The 23,414-nt window shown below is 37.3% G+C and overlaps 1 protein-coding gene across 1 annotated transcript in view; it reads left to right on the forward strand.

Annotated features, from left to right (window-relative positions):
* Positions 1–23,414, forward strand: part of grik2 (glutamate receptor, ionotropic, kainate 2) — a 233,981-nt gene that overhangs the window by 96,775 nt on the left and 113,792 nt on the right. The window contains exon 6 of the mRNA XM_016553000.1: positions 227–400. Within this exon, the coding sequence (XP_016408486.1) occupies positions 227–400 (174 nt within the window). The remainder of the gene's footprint in view (positions 1–226; positions 401–23,414) is intronic.

A 23,414-nucleotide genomic window follows, 5' to 3' on the forward strand; every position in this document is an offset into this window, starting at 1 on the left:
ATTTATTTATTTTTATTTATTTTTTAATTTTTTTTCAATATTTGTGGGTCACTAATTGTGACATTTTTACTTGTTTCATGGCTGGTAACTTTTCAGTTTTTGCTAATTACATCAAGGAAGCTCCCTGTATTTTAGACTAAAGCTTATATATAACACACATTCCTATTGTGGTTTATGTTTTTTTCTCACATTTCAGTCAATTTATAAACTTTTCACATATTTTCAGGATCTCTTCGCGTTGGATGTGGAGCCCTACCGCTACAGTGGGGTCAACATGACAGGATTCCGTATCCTAAACACAGAGAACAGCCAGGTGTCCTCCATCATTGAAAAGTGGTCCATGGAGCGTCTGCAGGCACCTCCTAAACCAGACTCTGGCCTGCTGGATGGTTTCATGACAGTAAGACGCTTTTACACATGCCATCATGTGGCAACCATACACTGTTTTAAAACTGGGTAACACTTTATTTTGATAGTCCTCTGTAGACATTCTCCTAACTATAAGTAACATGTCAACTACAGTACCAGTCATTAGATTATTAGTAGACTGTCTGCTTAATATCTGCTAACACTTTATTTTGATGGTCCCCCAACAGTCATTCTACTGACTATAAGTGACTTTGCAAGTATATGTCAAATTATTCTGTTAACCCTAACCCTGACCTACCAGTCTATACCTAACTCTAAACCTAACCTAACAGTTTGCTAATACTCTAACCAGAGTGTAGTTGCAAAATAATGAGGGTAAGTTGACATGTTGTTGCAAAGTATAGTCAGTATATCTAAAGTGGACTATCGAAAATCAAGTTGCTTCTCATACAAAGTAACAAAAAGGAACTAAAAAGTAACATTATTTTAATACATATATAATAATTTAACATAGCATATGGTCAGCACACACTATATGTATCCTTGTTGCTACTGAACTTGTATTTAATTTTGTTTGTGTTGTTAAAGAAGTTTTAGTTCATGGTTTTCAAGGATGAGGTCATGTCCCGCAGCCTATGTCTATGTCGATGTCTATGTTGGTATCTGTTTGACTTGGCTTTACCATGTGAAAGATGAATTTGTGATTGGACAACAGCATTAGTGTAGTAAAGGTTCAAGAGTGTGGAAGGAAGAAGGCAGGGTCGGCTTGCTGGGATGCGAGCTTTATTTAAATTTCTCTTGCACCGCACAATACGGCGCTCATTCAGCACTGTCAGACTCGCAGTCAATAACTCATAACAAACATAACACAACTTGCTTCCGTGTATCTACACCCGTCTCCCCGGGTGGCTCGCGTTCCCAGTCCGTCTCTCCCATCATGTTCCAGGTGGCCCCTTTTATCCGGTCTCTCCACACCAATTACTGAAACAAGACACAGGTGTTTATCATTTGCGCTTGACCTACTTACGCACCACTCGTCTCCTGCCTCTCTCTCCCGATGCAGACCTGGCCCGGGGGGGAAGACTTCCTCGGGACCTGGGGAAAGGGACAGGTTTAGAGGGAGGGGACACAGGGGAAGGGAGAGAGAGAGAGACAGATGGCAGGGGTTCGCCGACCCCGGGGCACGCCACCATCTGGTCCTCCGCCAGTTGGATGGCCTGGTTCAGCGACGTCGGGCGGTGGCACTGGACCCACTGGGCAGTCTTCCTTGGCAGCCGTGCCACGAACTGCTCCAGTACCACTCGATCGATGATTTCCTCGACGTCGCTCGTGTCGGATTAGACACAATTAGACTTCAGCAATCAAAGCCACTGCTAACTATGCATGATTAGTTGGATTTTAGTATTTAGCTTTTTTTTTTTTTCAGTGACTCTATCAGAACAGAGCTCAGACAGATTTTTGTGGTAATTATTTTAAGACTTTTGCCCATTATTTACAATTGGTAAGTCATCAAACAGCATGATCTGAAAATACAGTCAAGGTGATAATAGTAGAGTTTGTTTTCAATTCATGCTGGTATGCGCTGAAATAAGTTGTTTGCTCTGTCTGTGTATAGCACTATTCCCCAGAGAACTTGTACCCACAACCTGCAGGGTACGCTGCGATCTGAAGCATGTGACAAACAGGGACTCTGGTGTAGTGATCTAAAAACTGTCTAATATCAGCATACTGGCAGTATCTCCGTTCTTCCTCAACAGTGGCTCTCCTATCCGGGAAAAGGGCCAAGATATGAACTCACTAGAGGCCGGGTGAGACGGAAACAGAGGAAAGATGAGAACTCACATGCCAAAAAGATCCAGCCTGCCAAAATAACTCTCATGGGACACAACACAATGACACTTCATTGGACTCGTTCCTTTACGTCCTGTTTAGAGAGAAATTTACCCAACTATGATAAGTGAAGTCATGATTTACTCATACTCATGTCATTCCAACCTGTCTGACTGTCTTTGGTCTGTGGAACACAATAGGGGATATTTAGCAGAATGCAGGGGGACCGTGGGTGCTTAAAGTCATGCCTTATAATCACTTTTCAAAATTTAAGGTAATTAAAAAGGCTCTTAAATACTTTAAATAAGAACATTGGTTGGGCTCATCATGGAGTGGTTTTGGAACAAGAGGAAACACAATGGTCTGACTTTTCAAAACACCTGGTCCTTGCTCCTTGCAAAATTACACAAGTCTGCTGCCTGCTTGACTTCCCAGTCATCTGGCTGTTTCCAATAATATGTCGGTTTGTTCTGGTATGGTTATACAGTAATAATTTTATTTGTTCCGGTCTTTAAAAGGTCTTAAAGGGATAGTTAATTGTAAGGTCTGTTTTGGGTTATGTTTCTTGTTTTCATGTCTTTTATTTTGTAATTTCATTCATGATGTTAGTCTCATGCTTCCCTTGCCCTCATGCATTTCTGCCCTGTGTATGTGTCATGTTGTGATTGGTTGTTCAAATCATGTGTCTTGTTCCTCATTGGTTTCTGTTCACGGTCAAGTCTGTTCATGCCAAGTCAAGTCAAGTCTTTGTTCATTGTTTGGATTTTAGATTTCACATTGTAAATAAACTGCAGTTGGGTTCATCATCACAACTCGACTTCAGTGGACAGATAATTACAGAATACACGACCAACAATGAACCCATGTGCAGTTTATTTACAATGTGAAATCCAAATAATAAACAAAGACTTGACTTGACTTGAAACAAACTTGACTTGACATGGCATGGCATGAACAGACTTGACCGTGAACAGAAACACAACTCACCAACAGCAGGTTACAACATCAATACACGACGAGAGGCAATGGCAACAAGAGGGCTACTTATAGCAAACACTAAGGGTCACATGACAAGAATCAACCAATGAGCAAACAGAACTGAGAACCACATGACAGGACAATAACCAATGAGGAACAAGACACATGACTTGAACAACCAATCACAACATGACACATACACAGGGCAGAAATACATGAGGGCAAGGGAAGCATGACACTAACATCATGAATAAAATTACAAAATAAAAGACATGAAAACAAGAACATGAAACAAAACCCAAAACTACGGAGCCCGGGAAGTCACCTGTCATTCACTCCCCCCACCTACAATCCCTGCCGGTACGAGACTCGAACCCGCAACCTTTGGGTTATGAGTCCGACTCTCTAACCATTAGGCCACGACTTCCCCCCTTCTGAGGTAGCCTCAGAAGGGGGGAAAACCTGACTAAGATGCATGAGATTTAGCAGATTTGATGTGACATCGTTGACTTAAATTTGTTCTTCACACAAATCCATTGTATGGCCATAGAAGAACGATTTGGAATACAGTTCACAAGTTGTGTGGATCACTATTTTAACTTTTATATTGCATTTTTGGAGCTTGACAGTGTGGATTTTCAAAAATAATACAGCTTTGGAACAGTATGAGGGTGAGTAATCCTTGAATAATTTGAAGAAAGATTCCAGTAGATAGTGAACTATATAGAACCACACACACACATATAGACAGCTGAAGGGAGGCCAGCTGGAAGGTAAATGTCCCCTTTCTAACAGAGTCGATTAAAAGACTCAAAGCCTTTAATTAGCTGACTCAGCCTGTCTTACAGTACAGCTCACAGTAACTCATCAGTCAATCTTCACTCATCAGCTCAGAAAAAGGACAAACTCTCACCATTCAAGGCTGTCAATCCACATGTCAATCCCTTTTAGTTGTAACATGATTATTTAGAAACCATAATGGTCCAGGTTTCCCTGAGAGCTGCATTTGAAGGCGTTAATTAATCAGCCAAATGGCAATCACTCAGAGGCTAATGCATATTGACACTGTGAAAAGTTTCCGTAAATGTTTAATTAGCAGTTTCACTGGTTCGCTATATTTATGGTTCTGTCAAAGCTTTATATTGAACCACTGTAACATATTGAGCTGAGATTGAACTACTTTGAGAAAAATCCAAATGGTTTCTTTTTACACTTTAATTTTAGCTTTAGCAAATTTTAAAATATGTTATCTTTAGATAATGCATCCACAGTCAGTTAACTGTTGCATATTGATGATGTGTATTGCATACAATACTAGCAAGCACTTGAGAAAATTGCAAGCTCCACTGCAACACAACTTCCAAGATTCAAGATGTCAGGTTGATATTAAGAGTGCTTGTGAAGAAGAACAAGAAGTTTCTGTATTTTAAAACTTAGTTTCGTTAAATAAAACAGATATGTTTTGTTTGAGGTATTTAGTAGCATGTAAACAAACTATTAATTGAAGAAAAGAAGTTTACAAAGTTTCCATTAAAATATTGTCTGTTTTCTGTACAACAGTTTTTGGAGACTGCTGCACCATAATCTGAGCACTTTTTTTTCCCAAGAGGAATTTTTGTTGTTGTTGTTGTTTCACATATGAATCTATTATTGCGTTATTGTGGATTTCATGTTGCTGGTAATTTTTAGTCAGACTTTGTGCAAAAAATTAAGTGCCTGGCTGACCTGAACATTCGGTAAAAGGCTGCCCTGAGTCATGGTTTAACATGGATAATGAAAATGACCTAACAAGGTCCTCAGACTTATTAGCATAATTTCCTTTGGTGCTAATTGCTTTAACTTCTGTCTGATTTACTTGGAGGGAGCTCATCTACAGGACAACTCATCATTGAGCAGAAAAAAACGCCCATTTATGGCTGCCGCGCCAGTGTCCTTGGGGGTTTATTTAAGGAGACAGAGCAGAAAAAGTGTCCAGATAAAAGGGTCTTTACTGGGACACCAACAGGGATGGGTTACCAGTAAAATGGCACTTTTTTATTGTATATTATAATGAGACAATCTGTAACAGAGACGCTGGAGTTTGGTTAGAATCCATGAGCGGAAGTTTATTAAAGGTCATTATTTAAGGAGACAGAGCAGAAAAAGTGTCCAGATAAAAGGGTCTTTACTGGGACACCAACAGGGATGGGAACGGCACTTTAGAAATGTTACCAGTAAAATGGCACTTTTTTATTGTATATTATAATGAGACAATCATGGTGACATCAGACATGAAATGCTCAGAAGACTTGGGAAGCTTCTTCACTGTAAAACATGTTATGTGATATCTACTTAAAAAAAAAAAGTAACAATATTACACGTAATAGTAGTTTTTAAGGCTTGATTTCTTTAATAGAATCTACCTGAATAATCTACCTGAATAAAACATGTAAAATCTCCTAAATTATTTAATCTATGACACAATTAATTTAATATTAGTGAAATGTGCTCCTTTATTTTAAGTTGATTCCCAAAAGTCTGTGATTTTGAGTAAGGCCTGTTTGTATTTCATTTTGAGTTATTTGGTGCAATTTAAAGACTGTATACAGCTAAACAGCTCAAGTAGGGAAAAAAAAACTTGTTACTGCACTAGCATTAGCAAAGCTACTGCTCATTTGAACAAAGCATCATGCCTCATTGTGGTAGTACTGTACATGCAATTCTCCACAACCTAACCATAAGCTCTACTCTTCTGCACAATGGAAATGACAAAAACTTCAACATAACAGAAACTCTGTCAAATGTCAAACATAGCTAAACATTAAAAATTAACAGATGTTTCCCTTCACTCCAAAACACATAAAATAGCACTTAATTTCAATATTCACTCTCCTTATCCAGCCATATGCAAAGCATGCTGGGAACTAACAATAATTGCCAAAGTAAAACTGCATAATTGAGCTAAATCTCTTAAAATAAATAGGTAGCCTTCTTTCCTTAATTTTATCAGCTTAATCAGTTCCTCAACTCAAGCCTCAAAACTGCTTGTTTCCTTTAAAAAAAAAAAAGAATCACTAATATGGTTTTATTAGTGAAAGGTTCTCAATATTTTCTATACACACTGAACCAATGAAAATATACACAATATTTTTAATTATCAACTTAATTTTTAAATGAAAATTACAAGACCCATGATTCATTTTTACAGTGTTGAAAAAAAGTTACCCGCAAGATAACAGATAATTTCCAAAGAAAGTGATGAATGGAGCTGAGTAGTGCCGTCAAAAGTACTGGTACAGAATCTATTTTAGTGTTCGTGCTTTGAAAAGTTTCTATTGACAGTATGTTTTACTGGTATTGATGCTGACTACACCAACTACTGTTCGGTAAAAGTTTGTATCTTGACATGATTAGAATTGTAAACAACCCAGTCAAAATGTAAAAAATTCGTCAAAAATTAAAGTAAATAAATAAATACATAAATAAATAAAATAAAATAAAAATTCATTGAATGAATGAATGAATGAATGAATGAATGGTGTAGTTGCACAAAAATTACACACGTCAACATTTAAGTAGTTTCTTTGGCATGCGTAAATTCTGTCTGTATGTATTAGGGGTGTGCGATATTTATTGTCTATGATAAAATCTTAATTGTTGTTTTAACAATATGCAAACTGACATTATCGAGTATGTCACTCACTTTGCAAAATACAAACAAAAAACATATTGAGAGTCTAAAAGCATTCACTACGTGATGAAACCAATTAGAATGCAGTTATGCCCCATTAATTCAAGGTATGAAAGCAAAAAAAAATATCTCAGTATATACTTTTTTATATTTATAAGATATAAGATAAAAGATAAGTTAAATAATAGATAATAGAAAAGATAAGTTAAATAATAATCTAGCAAGAGTGTATTTTTTTCTGAATATTAGCGCATGAGCGTGATTGAAAATGTGGTATTAACATTATACAGCAGTTAAAAAAAACATTAAGTTAATATTGAGTGAGTTACATTTTAGACACAATATTGTCTGTTTTTTTCTTCTTTGTGTTTTGCTGATGAAAATTGTCCCAAACAAAGTTGTAGCAGAACATCTGTGCGTCTCAGAGCAACACTGTGGTGTTTCGTGATTTCAGTCGTGGCCTAATGGTTAGAGAGTCGGACTTGTAACCCAAAGGTTGTGGGTTCGAGTCTCAGGCCCGGCAGGAATTGTCGTGGGGGGAGTGAATATACAGCGCTCTCTTCCACCTTCAATACCACGACTGAGGTGAGACCCTTGAGCAAGACACTGAACCCCCAACTGCTCCCTGGGCGCCACAGCAATATGGCTACCCACTCCTCCGGGTGTGTGTTCACAGTGTGTGTGTGTGTACTTGGATGGGTTAAATGCAGAGCACAAATTCCAAGTATGGGTCACCATACTTGGCCACACGTCACTTTCACTTTCATAAAGACAGCCACTTGCTTAGTTTCTAAATGAATCAGCTGTTTCGAATGAATTGTTTGAATGAATGATTCAATTAATCATTAATCACTCATTAAGGGACTTTCCGCCACCTACTGGTGGTTTTAGTGTCATATTTATTCATCCAAGACAGACCTAAACCAACCAGCATAAAACACATTAAGCAAAATATTGATTATCATAATAAAATAAAAAATAAAAAAATATTGATATACAGTGGTGTGAAAAAGTGTTGGCCCCCTTTCTGATTTCTTATTTTTTTGCATGTTTGTCACTTTTGCAGATATCACACACCCCTAGTCTGTATCTGATGGATCTGTCTGTTGTCAGTCTGATTGCCAGCTCTCGTTAGGGAGTAAACGTGTGATCAAAGGGGACAGGTGATCCTCAGGCCCACCAGCACGACTCTATTCAAAACCTAATGTTCCGCAAATAGCCCATAAAGCATGAGTATCAACCTCCGTATCTTTCATTACACCCATTAAACTTTCCTCAAGTCCTTTTTGCTTAACAAATGGACTCCTTGAGGAGCTGCCAGCTTTCTCTGATCCCATTAGCCCCCTCCATTCCAAGGTCATCACAGTATTGCCTAGAAAGAATCCCTGTTTAATGGCAATCCCTATACCCACAGGGCTTTAACACATTTAGGTTTTCTGGAATAATCCAAGAGCCCCGGAGAGAAATAACTGAGCTCTCTAGCCAGAAATGATTGAAATGACTCCATAATGTGTGGGTGCATGTGACAACGAGCATGTGATGTTGCATTTGGCAGGGAAATTTCTTCACTGCGCCTTGGCTGCATCTTCATTGCTGCAAGATGAGAATGTCTCTGTAAAACTCTGGTATTTGAGAAGAAACCCCACCCTAGCTAGCCCCTTTAAGCCATGGCCGACTGCCTCCTCCACGGATAAGGGTGGTTGGTTGGTTTTGGTTTGGATCGAGGCACTGAGATTTGGCTCAGACCTGGACCACATGCTGTTGGAGGTATTTGCACTGCGGTTAGGTTGACATGAGGAGGATCTAACACGAGCATTTTAGCTCAACCCGAAATACTGAGCCAGCTTTTGTGCACCTGAACCATGCAGTAATCTCCAATCTTTCTGTCTTTGAAGGTTTTTCGTAAAGCAAGTGGCTTTTTTTGTCCAATTCTTGCAAATGGATGTATTCTAAAATTGCAGCGGTTTATTGCTCTGTTCCAAATCAGTGAGCTGCTTTACTGTCTACTGTTTACATGGGCAGCTGTCTTCCTAACCAAAATGAAACCTCATAAATTATTGATTTGAATTAGGCAGCAGATGAGACTTGACTTACAATTGATTCCCATTGAGTCTTATATTATCATGTTGCTAAGCTAAAGCCATGATACTCTAATGCATAAATATAATTACATTATTGCATGTATTTATATTACATTATAATGTTGGGTGAAATAATTAATTTTACTTAGTTTAATTGTGAATTTTATTTCCGAAGTGAAGTAAGGAATAATTAATGGGCCATTGAAATGTTGAAAAATAATGAACGCCTGATGTAGTAATGTAACTCGTTTGTGCATTATTTTTCAATATTTCTGCTTGTACCACAGCTACAACCCCTCAAGACATCGTTCAGATATTTCATTTCAAGACATTTGTCAGGTGATTATCCTTAAAACGCTCTTTTGTGTAGGGATAATTTCTTACGCATCTCATCCCAAACCTCCGCTGCTAATTCCAAAATGCCATTTTAGAGCTAGTAATGGAGGCTTGAGCCATTGATATGAGCCAATGTCATTTAGCTTTTTAGTTGTGAACTAATATTACTGAAAAAGGATGGTTGAAATGTCTATTGGGCAGACATTTCACACCTGTGCAAAAACATTATACCAGTTGTATTGTTATATCAGACCTGTGCAGGTTACACCATGCAATAACTTTTACATTTAAACTGCTATTTCTATTTGATTGAACACTTAAAAACTACTTTAGTTAACGTAACAAGTTTTCTTAAAAAAAATGTAAAGTGATATTAAATCATGAAAATTACCAAAAGAAGCACATTTGAAGTTATCTACACAGTGCTGTTAACTGTACCATTTATTGCCAAGACATTTTCTTAAAAATGCCATTCTGATTACTTCAGTTCTTCATTAAGCTCATAATATAAAATATAACATAATAATAGAATAGGATATATAATGTGAAATGTGAAAAAATTAAGCTACATAGATCTACATATCCCAAACATTGCAATTTTTTTTTCTAATTTAATATAATACAAGTAAATGGCTTTCCCCACTCATTTTGCATCTTTTATCGTGGCATTTTATTTTATTTTATTTATTTTTTTTTCTGGGTGGGCGCAACAACAGAAGTGTACAGCTTAGAGGGAAAAGTACCCAACACTTTATGAAATGTGCACAGCAGGGATGCATCTAATGAAGACGAAGCAGCTCCAGTCGGATGGGAGTTTGCATTTAGTTTGAGTGTGTGTTTTTGTGAGCACCAATCCGCTACTGCAATGTGTTACCTGTAATTTTTTTGGCAAGCAGTTGTTGCTGATATTATTAGTGTCTATCCCGCACACAGCTCACACGCTCCACTTTTGTTTAGTATCGCAATTTTCCGTGGCTCATGTCACTATTGCCATTGCCTGTGATGCCTTAAAATGCTGTCTAAGTAGGCAGCCTACTTGTTTTTGGAACAGTGCTTATGTTTGTGCTGGCGGTTTTACATTTAACCCACTCACAATTTCATTGAAACTGCTAATTTTTGAGTTGCAGAACACAGCGAGAACAACAAAAACGACATGAAAAATGTGCATTCCAGGTTCCGCCGGATTGCAATTATGTGGGGGGTTTTTTTTGATTGTGGTTGTGCTGTGGAGTAGAAAGTGCTGTCACATGGAGGCTGATCCGACACATGAGGCTAGATTAATGACTCCGAGCCCTGCAGTGTAACCATCAGGTATCCAGTAAGACAAGTGTCTCTGGAGGCAGGTAACACCACAGACAGGAGCCATCAAGTTGATTTTGGGAAGCCGAAACAGTGCCATTCCGTTCCTCACCTCTTTACTCCCTTCTTTCCCTGAGGAATTCTTGCGGTTGCATCCTCTTCCTCCTGGGAGACACAATGTGTTGCTTCTCATTTCCACAAAACATATCTCTTCTCTAAGCACCACAACAAAAAAAAAACATCCCTTTGCCCTTCCCTGAAGTGGAGAGCATTGGGTATGTCTCTCTTTCACATTTTTTTCCTTTTTTTCTGTTAGGGTGTTATAAAAAAATAGCACAGGCCATTCGAATGCTCCTAGGAATTTGGGAATATCAGCGTGTTATAAGTAGAAGGATGAAGCATTCCAGTTACCGAGAGAAGGGTTGTGCTGTCGATAGTGCACTGGTTTGGGCTTTGCTTCAGTCAGCACCTAAAGCCATCATTAGATCTGTGGCTCTGACTGCTGGTGGACTCACTCCACTCGTTCTCTGCATGTTTAACTGTCATTGTCATGATCTATGCCAGCTCAGCAGCTGATGCTACAGGGCACTTCTGGGTCTGAGTTCATGAACAGACCAGCAGAGGGGAACGCAGTATTAGCACTGATCTAGAACCTCCCTCTGGGACTAACATCTTTATAAACACATTCTAGAACAGAACCCTTTGAGTAGAACTCTTGAAACAGTTTTGTATTGCCATCTGGCAATTTGAAAGAGCATTTGAATTTGAAAAACGCATTTGCATTTCAAATAAGGCAAGCATCACTATTAATATCAACCCAGGCTCATTGGAAAAATGTGCCTGTGGCAACATTTCTGCAAAATTATATTACTGTACATTGCTTCTTGCACATTTCGCGACATATTCGAAGTGAAATGTCCTGTGAGCGATGATAAAAGTGCATTCAGTTTTGTCTGAACTGATATCATGGATGTGGCAACATTTTATTATGTTGGTTTTCGTACATTGCAAGGCAATTCAGAAATTAAATGTCTAGTGCACCTGGAGAGCTACCGTCCTGCAGATTTCAGCTCCAACCCCAGTCAGACACACCTGAACTAGCTAATTAAGGGGTTCAGGGCTACCTGATAATTACAGAAAGGTGTATTGGAGCAGGGTTGGAACTGAAGTGTGCAGGACGGTAGCTCTTCAGGAGCAGGTTTGGAGATCCCTGGTCTAGTGAGTCATGCTAAAAGTTTAATGCTCTATTGCATTTGAAAATAACATACCCTAAACTAAACTGATAGTGTTCACAAAAGCAAATGTGAGACAAAAATGGATTTGCTGAAGGAACCATGGCATTTTTATTTGCTTCTACAAGTCTTTGAGCTGTTTTCATGTCTCGTGTTTTACGGAACTCGTACCCAAGCACTCCGCATCACAAGTGTAATGCTGTACCAGGTGAGCAACCGAGCAAGTTTACAATGCCAAAAAAAAACATTGATAGGGAGCTGGTTATGTGATACAGGCATGAAAATGTAATAGTTTGAATGGTTTCTACTCTGCAACGTCGTGACTGACAGCTCAGGTGCTGATTGTGCTTTGTATGAAGGTTTAATTTGAGTTAGAAAATAATTTAGTGTGACTTTAACAGCCATAATGTAAGTGACAATGGATAATTTACCTCAGTTCTTGAAAATAACTAACAGGAAACAAGAACGTTCAAATTCTGAACTTTACGTGAACAAACTGATGTATTCCATTGTAACGATTGTAGCAGTCACTGGTATTTTGGAAAAAAAGTTTATTTTTTATTATTTGATTATATACTTATTCATGTCATTGCAAGACAGATAGTGCTTGCAGAGAGAGAGCCCGCCCACACACTTTTCTGATTGTTTGTGATTGATTTTCCAACATCTTGCAGATATGTTGTGACTGGTGTAGACAGACCAGTTGCTTGCTGCTATAAAACTTGCAGAGAGAAAGCCCGCCCACACACACTTTTCTGATTGTTTGTGATTGATTTTCCAACATCTTGCAGATATGTTGTGACTGGTGTAGACAGACCAGTTGCTTGCTGCTATAAACCTAATGCATTTATGTCTGATTAGGACACAGTGTTAGAAACATAGCAATTGTGCATAGCAATGCTACAACAACCACCAGGAACACTCAACTTGCAGTGCCCTAACAACTACTCAAATCACCTTAGCAACCACCTAACCCTGTCCTAGCAACCACCCAGATAACCCTAGCAACCATGGCTTTTTAATTGACTGTGTGTATTAGCCTGCCTACTATGTCTTCTGTTATTTTAGACTCCATTTATAAGACTCCATGGTAGACCATTTAAAAGCATGTCCATTTATATGACTCACAAAGGAGCTCTGTTTAATCGGCGAGGCCATTCTTTGAGTCTTGGAAACTCATTCATGGCTCCCAGAAGAGGAGTCTGGCCATGCATGCATTGGTTCAGGGTCACTTAGATATGGCTCTGACCTGTCATATCTTTGCAAAGAAGGGAGAAAGTTTTAAAACACATAGTTGAATAAAGGACAACAAGCTTCTATTTACAGAAAACTACCATGAATTATATGCCTTAGAGGTGGGTGATGTGATCTTATGTCACAATAAGATTGATTTTATTTCACAATAACAATATGTGACGAGTGGGGGCGGGGCCGAGAGCCGTGGGAATGGAGCGAGGCCGGTGGAGTAATTGATAATGAGCGACACCTGCACCACTCACCGGTCTCGAGTCTCACGGAGGAGCTCCGGAAGGATAAAAGGGAGGAGTGACGACAGTGTCGGACGAGAGAGGACCAGGCCTGGATTTTATTTTGTGTGTTGGTTTCGTTTGTGCGCGACAGTCGTCCGCGAGGGGCTGTCGCGCTATTTGGTGTTTGTTTATTTTATTAAAGTTTGTTTAAATGTCCGCCGGTTCCCGCCTCCTTCTTCCCGAACTATGATCTTTGTTACAATAGGTTTTCCAGTCCCACTTTATATTAAGTGGCCTTAACTACTATGTACTTATTTTTTGATGTAAGTACAATGTACTTATTGTGTTCATATTGTATTGCAAAACACTTTAGGAGTGACGACAGTGTCGGACGAGAGAGGACCAGGCCTGGATTTTATTTTGTGTGCGGCAGTCGTGCGCGAGGGGCTGCCGCTTTACTTTCGTTTCGTGTTTGTTTATTTGATTAAAGTTTTGTTTAAGTGATCGCCGGTTCCCGCCTCCTTCTTCCCGTGACTACGAACTTTGTTACACAATATATATCATAATATAGTTATTTTAGTTGCAATCTTTACTGTATAAATTAAATATATGTAGATTCTTATTAAAGCTACAAAAGTTATTAAGTCAAGAGCAATGAGTGATTTATCTTTTTCTATTGTTGTTTGAGTAACATTGAAGACTGCAGCAGGTTTATTAGGCTTCTGTTACTTCATAACCTTCAAGACGCTAAAATGCCAATTTCCAATTTGGGAACTTTCAAATATAACTTGATGCTTTTAAAGTTTGTGTTCCAAATTGATTGTCATTTTATGTGTTGTTATTGCGCTTTCTTTGACCCCTCATTGCTCAGAGCGGAATAGATTAAATATTAAACGCAGACACTCAAACACTAGTCTGATATCACTCTTGCCCCCTGGATTTCATATTTTCTTATGTTCCTATTTATTTTTTTATTTTTTTCACTTAAAATATAAAGAACTTATATAATCTTATTAATTGGCACATATTACTAGCACTGCTGTAGAACACAGAAACAAACATTTTCAAAATGCAAAATGGTGAGAACTATATATATATATATATATCCAACAGGGGTAAAAGGAAGTTGAGACAAGAACTTATGGGTTTGTTTCTTCGTCTGATGATGGAAATTTAGAAACAAATCAATAACAGTTTTAGGGTGCGTTCACACTTGGCATGTTTGGTTCGATTAAAATGAACCCTGGTGCGATTGCTCTGTTATAGTGCGGTTCATTTGAGCATGTGTGAACGCTGCCATCCGAACCCTGGTGCTCACCAAACAAGCGGACCAAGACCGCTGAAAAGATGGGTCTCGGTCCACTTCCAAACGAACTCTGGTGCGGTTCGAATGATATATGAACGCAACACGGACCAAATACTTCTAAACGAACCAAAAACAGGAAGTAATGACGAGATGCTATGCGACATGCTTTGACGACGCGGTGTAACCATAACAAAATGAGCAGAGGGCAAACGTGGAGCAACGATGAGGTAAAGTGCCTTTTATGAGCTCCTTGTGAGTTTGCAGGTGGTGAAAATAAAATTATATGTACTCGTAAGAATGAGCACGCTTAGTCCAGCAGACGGCATTAGGTGTGTTCGACTTAAAGCGGCGCTGAGCAGACCGATCGGTTAATGGATGCTTTGATTTCATACACCCGCAGTGCCGCTTTAAGTCAAGGCACCTTTTGTTTGGGGTGTTCGGTGAGTTCCGTCACAATATATACGTCATTCAAGCTGACCAATCAGGTTGTGAACGCATCACTATGCCTTTAGGTTTGGTGTCTTTAGGTTTGCTGTCAAAAATGCCAATGTGAACGCTAAGTGGACCAGGACCAAACGTATCATTTTTCTTTTTGGTCCGGACCAAACGAACCGAACTACACGTGTGAACACACCCTTAGTAACTACCCATAACACCCTAGCAACTGCCTGGCAACCACCTACAGCACTCTAGCATTGTGGTAGCAACTTATAGGCAAAGTGGATTCATAAGGCTATACGATTAAGATTAATGAATATTGTGGTGATCTAAATGTGTAAATTGTGGAATGTAATGATACAACCATTCAATGGTCGCTGTTGTGTGTTGACTATCGTTGTAAGTAGAATTCAGTTCCTCAGATTAACCGTTTATGACACTTGCAGGAGTAATGGCAGCATGCACAGGCTGCAGTTTTCCATTGGAAAGCTGTGAATTGCTACAAAAACAAAATATAATTATTGGATTGCATTTCACTCTTAAATGCACTGTGAATATGCATAAATACAAACACTCTCATAAATATGAAACCTTATTTTCTGAGAAGTTTATTTTAAAGTGAAGTGCAATACAAAAACTTGTTTAAACTTCTGTGAAATAATTTGAAAAGAGTCTTCAGGGGATGGAGGGGATGTCTCCTGCTATAGATCTGCTGGATTACATATTTAGAGTTGTTGATGTCTTTTTCTTTACTTGTATTAGTAGTTTTGTATATTTAAATCAAATAGGTTGTTTAGATAGTAATACAATAATGTTTAAGCAATAAAATTGTCTAAGCAAAATTTTAAAAATCATGAAATATTCAATTCATTTCTTTGGGGTTAAAATAAATAAATAAATGAACAAAAACACAATAAAATATACAATATTAAAATAGTTTAATTTAGTGCAAAAGAAAATTTACTTGACCTTAACAGCCATAATGAAAGCAACAATTGATAATTTACCACAGATCTAGAAAATAACTTATAGGAAACAAGAACGCTTAAAATGTGAACTCTATGTGTCAGACTCTGTTCCATGTGTTGTGTGTGTCCTGCTCCCCATGTGCCTTCCCATGCCCTTATTTGATTAGTTTCCTGTTCCTCCCCTGATTAGTTTAGTTCATTTGTCCCAGGTGTGTCTCGTCATCCCCTCCTCCTGTGTGTATAAATAGTGTTCCCAGTCCCTAGTTCTCAGTCCGCTGTTAAAGGTCTTCCTGTGTTCGTCTCCCTTGGTTCCTGTAAATAAAGTCTTGGTAAAGTATTCTCCAGCGTCTCCTCGTTCCTCTAAGTGCATCGTGACAGAACAGCGGACCGAATTGTAAGCGGCATCCCTTCCCCGTGTTTGATTTCCGGTTTTTGTAAGTGTTAAAAGCATTCTCCAGCGTCTCCTCGTCCCTCGTGTGTGTGACATCGTGACACTATGTGAACAAACAAGTGTATTCCATGATAAAAATCGGTCACCGAGTGTTTATTTTGAATGATGTTAAAATGGTCTAATTTTTTTAATTAATTTAAGTAATTCTCCATTTTGTTGTGCGACAGACAGCACTTGCATATAAATTGTAGCTAAAAAAAGATCACGCAGTCCAGTTTTTACAGGATCAAAATATTTTTTTAATGTTTCAGTCCCAAATGTCAGATTAGTTTTGAAGCAAATTTTTCCTCTTTCAGAACGTGATGTGACTAACATCATACACAAAGCACAGTAGTGTCTACAGCATATGTTTGAATGTAATTACAGTGTTTCTGATGTTTATGTAGTTGTATGTCATAATGTACACGAGCCACACTTTTCAATTTTCCATCTGCTCTTTTCAGAATGATTCTTGTGTGCCTCTTGACTTTAAGCTGCCACTTATATAATCAATATAGATACAACCAATATCAATCTGGACAGTCAATACTAAAGATGGTAAATGAAAAACAAAATCAGCTAGGAATCAACTATGGGTGTACATGTATGCACATTTCTTACTCTGATGTTAGATGTTAATCATATTTCATTAGATGTTGATGGTATTGCATTCGATGTTACCTTTAAGCCTTGGAGACATATTAATATATTTATACATTAACTTTTTCTTTAGACAGAATCATATTTCTATAAATTTTCTACTAAATTTACATTTACATTTAGTCATTTAGCAGATGCTTTTATCCAAAGTGACTTACAAATGAGGACAATGGAAGCAATCAAAATCAACAAAAGAGCAATGATATAAAAGTGCTATAACAAGTCTCAGTTTGCTTAACACAATACACGTAGCAAGGGTTTTTTAAATAATATAATAAATAAAAAGAAAACAGATAGAACAGAAAAAGAATAGAGCAAGCTAGTGTTAGATGTCTTTTTTGCTTTTGTTAATTGTATAATAAATTAAAAGAATACAGATACAAAAAGATTAGAAAGCAAGTGTTATTTATTTATTTATTTTATTTTTTAAAGAATAGAATTACAATAGAGAGTGCTAGATTTAGAGGGTCAAATAAAGATGGAAGAGATGTGTTTTTAGCCGATTCTTGAAGATGGCTAAGGACTCAGCTGCTCGGATTGAGTTGGGCAGGTCATTCCACCAGGAGTAAACATTTAATTTAAAAGTCCGTAAAAGTGATTTTGTGTTTCTTTGGGATGGCACAATAAAGTGACGTTCACTTGCAGAACGCAAGCTTCTAGAGGGCACATAAGTCTGAAGTAATGAATTTAGGTAAAGGGGTGCAGAGCCAGTGGTGGTTTTGTAGGCAAACATCAATGCCTTGAATCTTATGTAACTCGTAACTCTAAAGAAGAGTGTAGATAGATAGATAGATAGATAGATAGATGCCATTTATTAAATAAATTGTAGGCTATGGGAAATGTGATTGTTTTTTTGTTTTGTTTTTTATTTTTTTCTAAAGCAAAACCCAAATTGTGTGTGATCTCACATACTCCAGGTCAAGACACGGATAACTAATGAAAAATATTTATGAAATGTTACAGAGTGGCTTCTTAAGGTCAGCCAGTTTTATTATTATATATTATATTATTATTTATGTTTGTCCATCAAGGTCATGCAACCTTTATATATATATATAAATATATATATACATTCTCTCTTTCTCTCGCTCTCGGTCTCTGTTTAACAGGAATGCATTTCTGAAAAGGCCTACAGATATTCGTGAATTTGCATCAGGTAAATTTGTATCGGACACTTTTGCACACTTTCTTACAAGCCACTTGGTAGAACTACTTAACATTTATCATATAAATAGTCTGTTTCTTAGATTGAATAATTTATTGTTCTTCAAAATATTGTTGAGCTTATTAAAACAGAAATTTGTCTTGAGCTCAGTCCTCTGTTTTTTAAACATGTAACAAACATAAACATCTTATTTGATTAATAATAATGTGTACTTTTATGTGTGAAATTGTACTCTTAAATTAAAGCCAACATCTCTTTTTTCCTAGATCACTTCAGTGACCCAGGACTGCCAAAGAAAATCCAGGCGCAAATGAATATCCATAATAAGTGAATAATATAGTGTTTTTGAATAAAAAAAGAGAAAAATGATACAATGTGTGCTTCTATTGACCCTCTACATATACATGAAAGCATCTTTGTTGTACTATTCGTTATCACTAACCATTAGTGTGAAGGTATCAGGGGAGAGGACAGTCCAGACTTGTTTGCTAAATGAGTCCACAGAGATGAAAGGCAACATAAGTTAAATTGAACCGGTCTTTCTGTTCTTTAAGTATGTCCAGACATGCTGGGGCAGGCTCTAATTATTCACTTATTATTTCTGTTATGTTTTGTAGCATAAACTGCTTGGTAGAACATTTTAAGTTACTTGTTTCCATTCAATTTTCATGGATTTATCCTGAATTTGTATTTAGCTTAAAGTCTAATTTAGCAGTCCAACTGCTGTTTAATCCGCTCTTGCCAGTCTTAGGGCATCAACAACTGAGAGCAAGGCAGTCTCGATTGAATGTCCACTTCTGAAACTAGACTGGTTGCTGTCAAGGAGGTTGTTCTGTGTGAGAAAGGCAGAGACTTGGTTGAACACAGCTCGTTCAAGTGTTTTTGCAATGAAAGGAAGAAGGGAAACCGGTCTATAGTTCTCTAAAAGAGATGGGTTAAGGGTGGGTTTCTTAAGTAGTGGGGTTATATGAGCCTGTCTAAATGCTGAGGGGAAAACACCAGTGTGAAGGGATATGTTAATGATGTGAGTGAGTGCATGTACAACTACAGGAGAAATGGCTTGAAGGAGATGAGTAGGATAGGAAGTAGTAGGATGATTAGAAAGGATGAGTTTGGAGACTTCTGCCTCAGAGAGTGAAGAGAAGGATGTGAATGTGTGTATGTTTGCTGGTAAGATGTGCTTGACAGATTGTGGTGTGGAAAATTTAAAAAATGATTAAAAAGTTACAAAGTCAATTATACATCATTCATATTATGTGATCATATCGCGCCTAGATATGATTTTTATCAGTACTATTGTTGTTTCTTTTATATTTTTGTATAATGATTGTTTCTTAAGAAAATGTTATATTATTGTAAATTATGTATTGAAATGATATTGTTAATGTTGCCATTGCTGCTGATATTGTGTTAAAACATAAATAAATAAATAAATCATATCATGCCTAGATGACAAACTTTCACATTCTGTCTCTGTATAACTCAAGCTTAGAACCTTAAAATTAAACATTAAATTAAAATTAAACTAACAAATTATGACAGTATATGGTTTACAATTTTTGCCCATGCATGCAGAAATGTGAAATATACGATTTCAGCAAATATTATACATTTAGTCAATGACTAAGCATTTTGAATTAATATTCAGATTTAGTATTATAGCGTCTGCAAGGGATTTTTCTAGTATTAAACTGCAATTAATGCAGCCTGGTCGTTTTGGTTTAAATTCGTTTTTGTTATATTTGCATTTTGAATTCTGACTGTTTCTTAAATAAATAAGTAAATTAATATATAAAACCTCAGCACCCGAAATACCCTCAGCAGCACTTTTGATGTTTCTTCTGAATGCCTGTGGGCGAGTTAGAGACATTACTTCAACTGTTGACTCGTTGAAGAGAAAATGAACTGCTGTGAACTGATCGACCCTCGACAGCATTTAGCTGTGTGTTTAAAGAGAGTATGTTTACATCTTAAAATAGTCTAATATGTGTGATTATAGCTTTATTAACAGAGCTATGTGAAGCTTCATCTGGGAAGCTTTGCCAGTAGAGCGCAACAGAAAGCTATCAAAGTCCCATTCATTTTCTACTCGACAGTAATTCTTAATGATAACATATAAACCTTTCTAGATAGACCTAGAGCTCTGATGATGTTCAGTGATGGCATATATGTTTCAATTGGGCTTAAGGCATAACTGAAGGCAGATGTGCTTTTCACTGCTCGCCTTGTTTATGATTGCAAAAAAAGGAACATTGGTAAAGCAATATATTTTGTGGGAAAATAAATCATGTATCATCAATCATGAATCATCATCAAACTGTATATGTACACTCGAAGTAAAAGGATCATGATCATATGGCAAAAAGTATCGTATCGATACAAATACTTTAGCTGAATTATACTGTATATTATGTTTCAGATTAGATTCAATGACAATGAAATGCAGATTTGCATAATATTTAAGTTAATACTTGATCAAATACTTGATCAGTTTGTACTATTTTCTGATTATTTTGATACATAAAATAATATATATTTGTTCAGTAAACATAGTGTCTTAAAAATATGCTAATTTTTATTGATTTTTTTCATTTTCATTTTCATTATTCACCTGTAATAATTTTATATGAATTTGCAGGAAAAATAAATATGATATTTTATTAAATTCTATGAATAATACATTTAATTCAGCTTAGTAAATAATATTGACTGTGTCAACAAAAGGAAAATTCCAGATAATTATTATCATGGCGATTATTGTATATAATAATTTTACGTATTCTTTAGTTATTGAAAAACTTACCTTAAATAAATCTTAAAATCATTAACAAGACATTTTCTCAAAATATATTCGCTACCTTTTATCTATTCTTATTTGCTACATAAATGAACATTTTAAAAATCATTAAATATTAGAACAAATTAGTGAAGAATCAATTTTGCGTCGCTGCCCACAAACGCTTCAAGGATCAACAAAATGTTCACGTTCTGAGGTGAGTTTTTGTGCGATCTTGTGGATTGGAGGAGGATAAAATCAAATGCATAAAATTCCCTATTTCTGTAGAACCCAGTGTAATGTTTACTAAAAAAAAAACACACATTTAATTGCAGAATTCAAGACCACCCACAATCTTCACAACAATCAAAGTATACAGGGGATGCTGACATCTAGGCAATACTGGTTTCAGTAGTGATGCTGCCGAATTGCATGCAGAATTGCTTTTCGTCGAGATAAACCTATGACTGAATATTTTGAAGCAGGCGAACCAGCTTTCCTTGGAAATCTGTAATGGAGTTGCTCCTGCTGGGAGTAGGTGCTTGTCTCCATTGTTGTGTCAGGAAGCACAGACATACATTACAAACGCAATGGTCTATTGTAAGCACACAGTGCCGAAATGCTCACGGTAGATTAGATAACCCAGGGCTCACTCACAACAACACTCGGGCCGTGAGGGGGGGCAATGACATTACGGCTGTGGCAGAAATACAGATGATTTCCCATTTAACACTCCATTGAGCTCCAGGTTATTCCAAGTCCTGACTGGAGCCGAGATGCTGGAAGTACTTTTCAGCAGTTTTTTCATCACATTCCCCCCGCCTCCCCCTCATGGGACGCCGAATCCATTTGCTCACAATAAAGAGCAGGAGGTTATTTTGTTGGGTCTCTATAGGACAATACCAATGTGTGTGTAAAGTAAAGTGTGTTTGGGAGGTTGAGAGCAAGCGAGCGAGCAGAAGGAGACAGAGAAAGATAAAAAGAGGGGAAGAGAGAGAAGCCAGAGATGATAAAAGCCCAGGAAAGCTGGTACAACAGGACACAGTAGCAGTGTGAGGCGCTGCTCTCCAGCCTTTTTGCCAATCAAAGAGCCTGCAAACTCAATTAAAGGGCAGATTTCCCTCCGGATGGAGGGCGATGTGAAATTATCCCTGCCTGTTAAACATGTCACTTCATTTCACTCTAATTATTACCTCTGATCCCCAGGAACATTTAGCTAATTGTTTTTCTCTCTTCTCCTTCATAATGCTTAATGTGACATCAAGAAGCTGCTTTATGGCTTAAGCCCTGGAGTCCTTTCCATAGCGAGAGAAAAATAGATTTTCTGTGTCTCTAAACTGATATCAGTGTGACAATGTCGTTCTGTTTATTTCTTTATTTAGTTTATTCATTATATGTGATTTTGCGTTTTGCTGGAACTGATGTTCTGGTGTTGAAATGCCAAAAGTTGTTTCCATCTCACGTGTTTGAATATTACATTTTGTGTTATGTATTCATTTAACCCATGATGCTGCATTTAATTTGAAATGTTTTAACATGAATGGCTCTGGCATCTGTAGTAAAAGATTATTAAAGGAATACTTCACCCAAAAATACAAATTTCTGAAGACTCACTCACCCTCTGGCTATCCAAAATGTAGATGAGTTTGTTTGTTCATCAGAACACATTTGGAGAAATGTAGCATTCCATCACTTGTTCACCAATGGATCCTCTGTAGTGAATGGGTGCCGTCAGAATGAGAGTCCAAACAGCTGATAAAAAAAAAACATCACAATAATCCACAAGTAATCCACACCACTCCAGTGCATCACTTAACATCTTCTGAAGTGAAAAGCTGTGTATTCTGACGGCACCCATTCACTGTTGAGGATCCGTTGGTGAGCAAGTGATGTAATGCTAAATTTCGATGAAGAAACTAATTAATCTACATCTTAGGTGGCCTGAGGGTGAGTACATTTCAGCATTTTTTATTTTTTTTATTTGTTTTTTGTGTGTGACCTATTGATTTAACTAAAGGCAAGTTTTGAGGACATTTTAATGTTGGCTTGTCTGAGAGTTTAAAGGCTATGATGGCTTCATGTATGCTAAATATTTATACTACTCTTAAAAAAATAAAAAAATAAAAAGGATGGAATTTATATGACTATTTTCTTGTGTCCTTCAAAAAATTATGTATTTCATCAGCTATTGTATGATTAAATAAAAGACTTTTGTATGGCCGTCAATGGAGAAATATGCTTTTTGCCTCCGTATAACTAGTTATATCAACTTATATCAACAAGTCAGAAAAGGCTGAAAGGCTTGTGCAGAGTTTGGTGGATGGAGTTAGAGTCAGCCAAGTTCATCCAATAAATTGGGATTTGTCAAGCCAATAAACACAAACTGGTCTCAAGATGCTGCGAGCTT

The sequence above is a fragment of the Sinocyclocheilus rhinocerous genome, unplaced genomic scaffold (assembly GCF_001515625.1).
Source record: "Sinocyclocheilus rhinocerous isolate Xijiao unplaced genomic scaffold, SAMN03320098_v1.1 scaffold1939, whole genome shotgun sequence".
Taxonomy (NCBI): Eukaryota; Metazoa; Chordata; class Actinopteri; order Cypriniformes; family Cyprinidae; genus Sinocyclocheilus; species Sinocyclocheilus rhinocerous.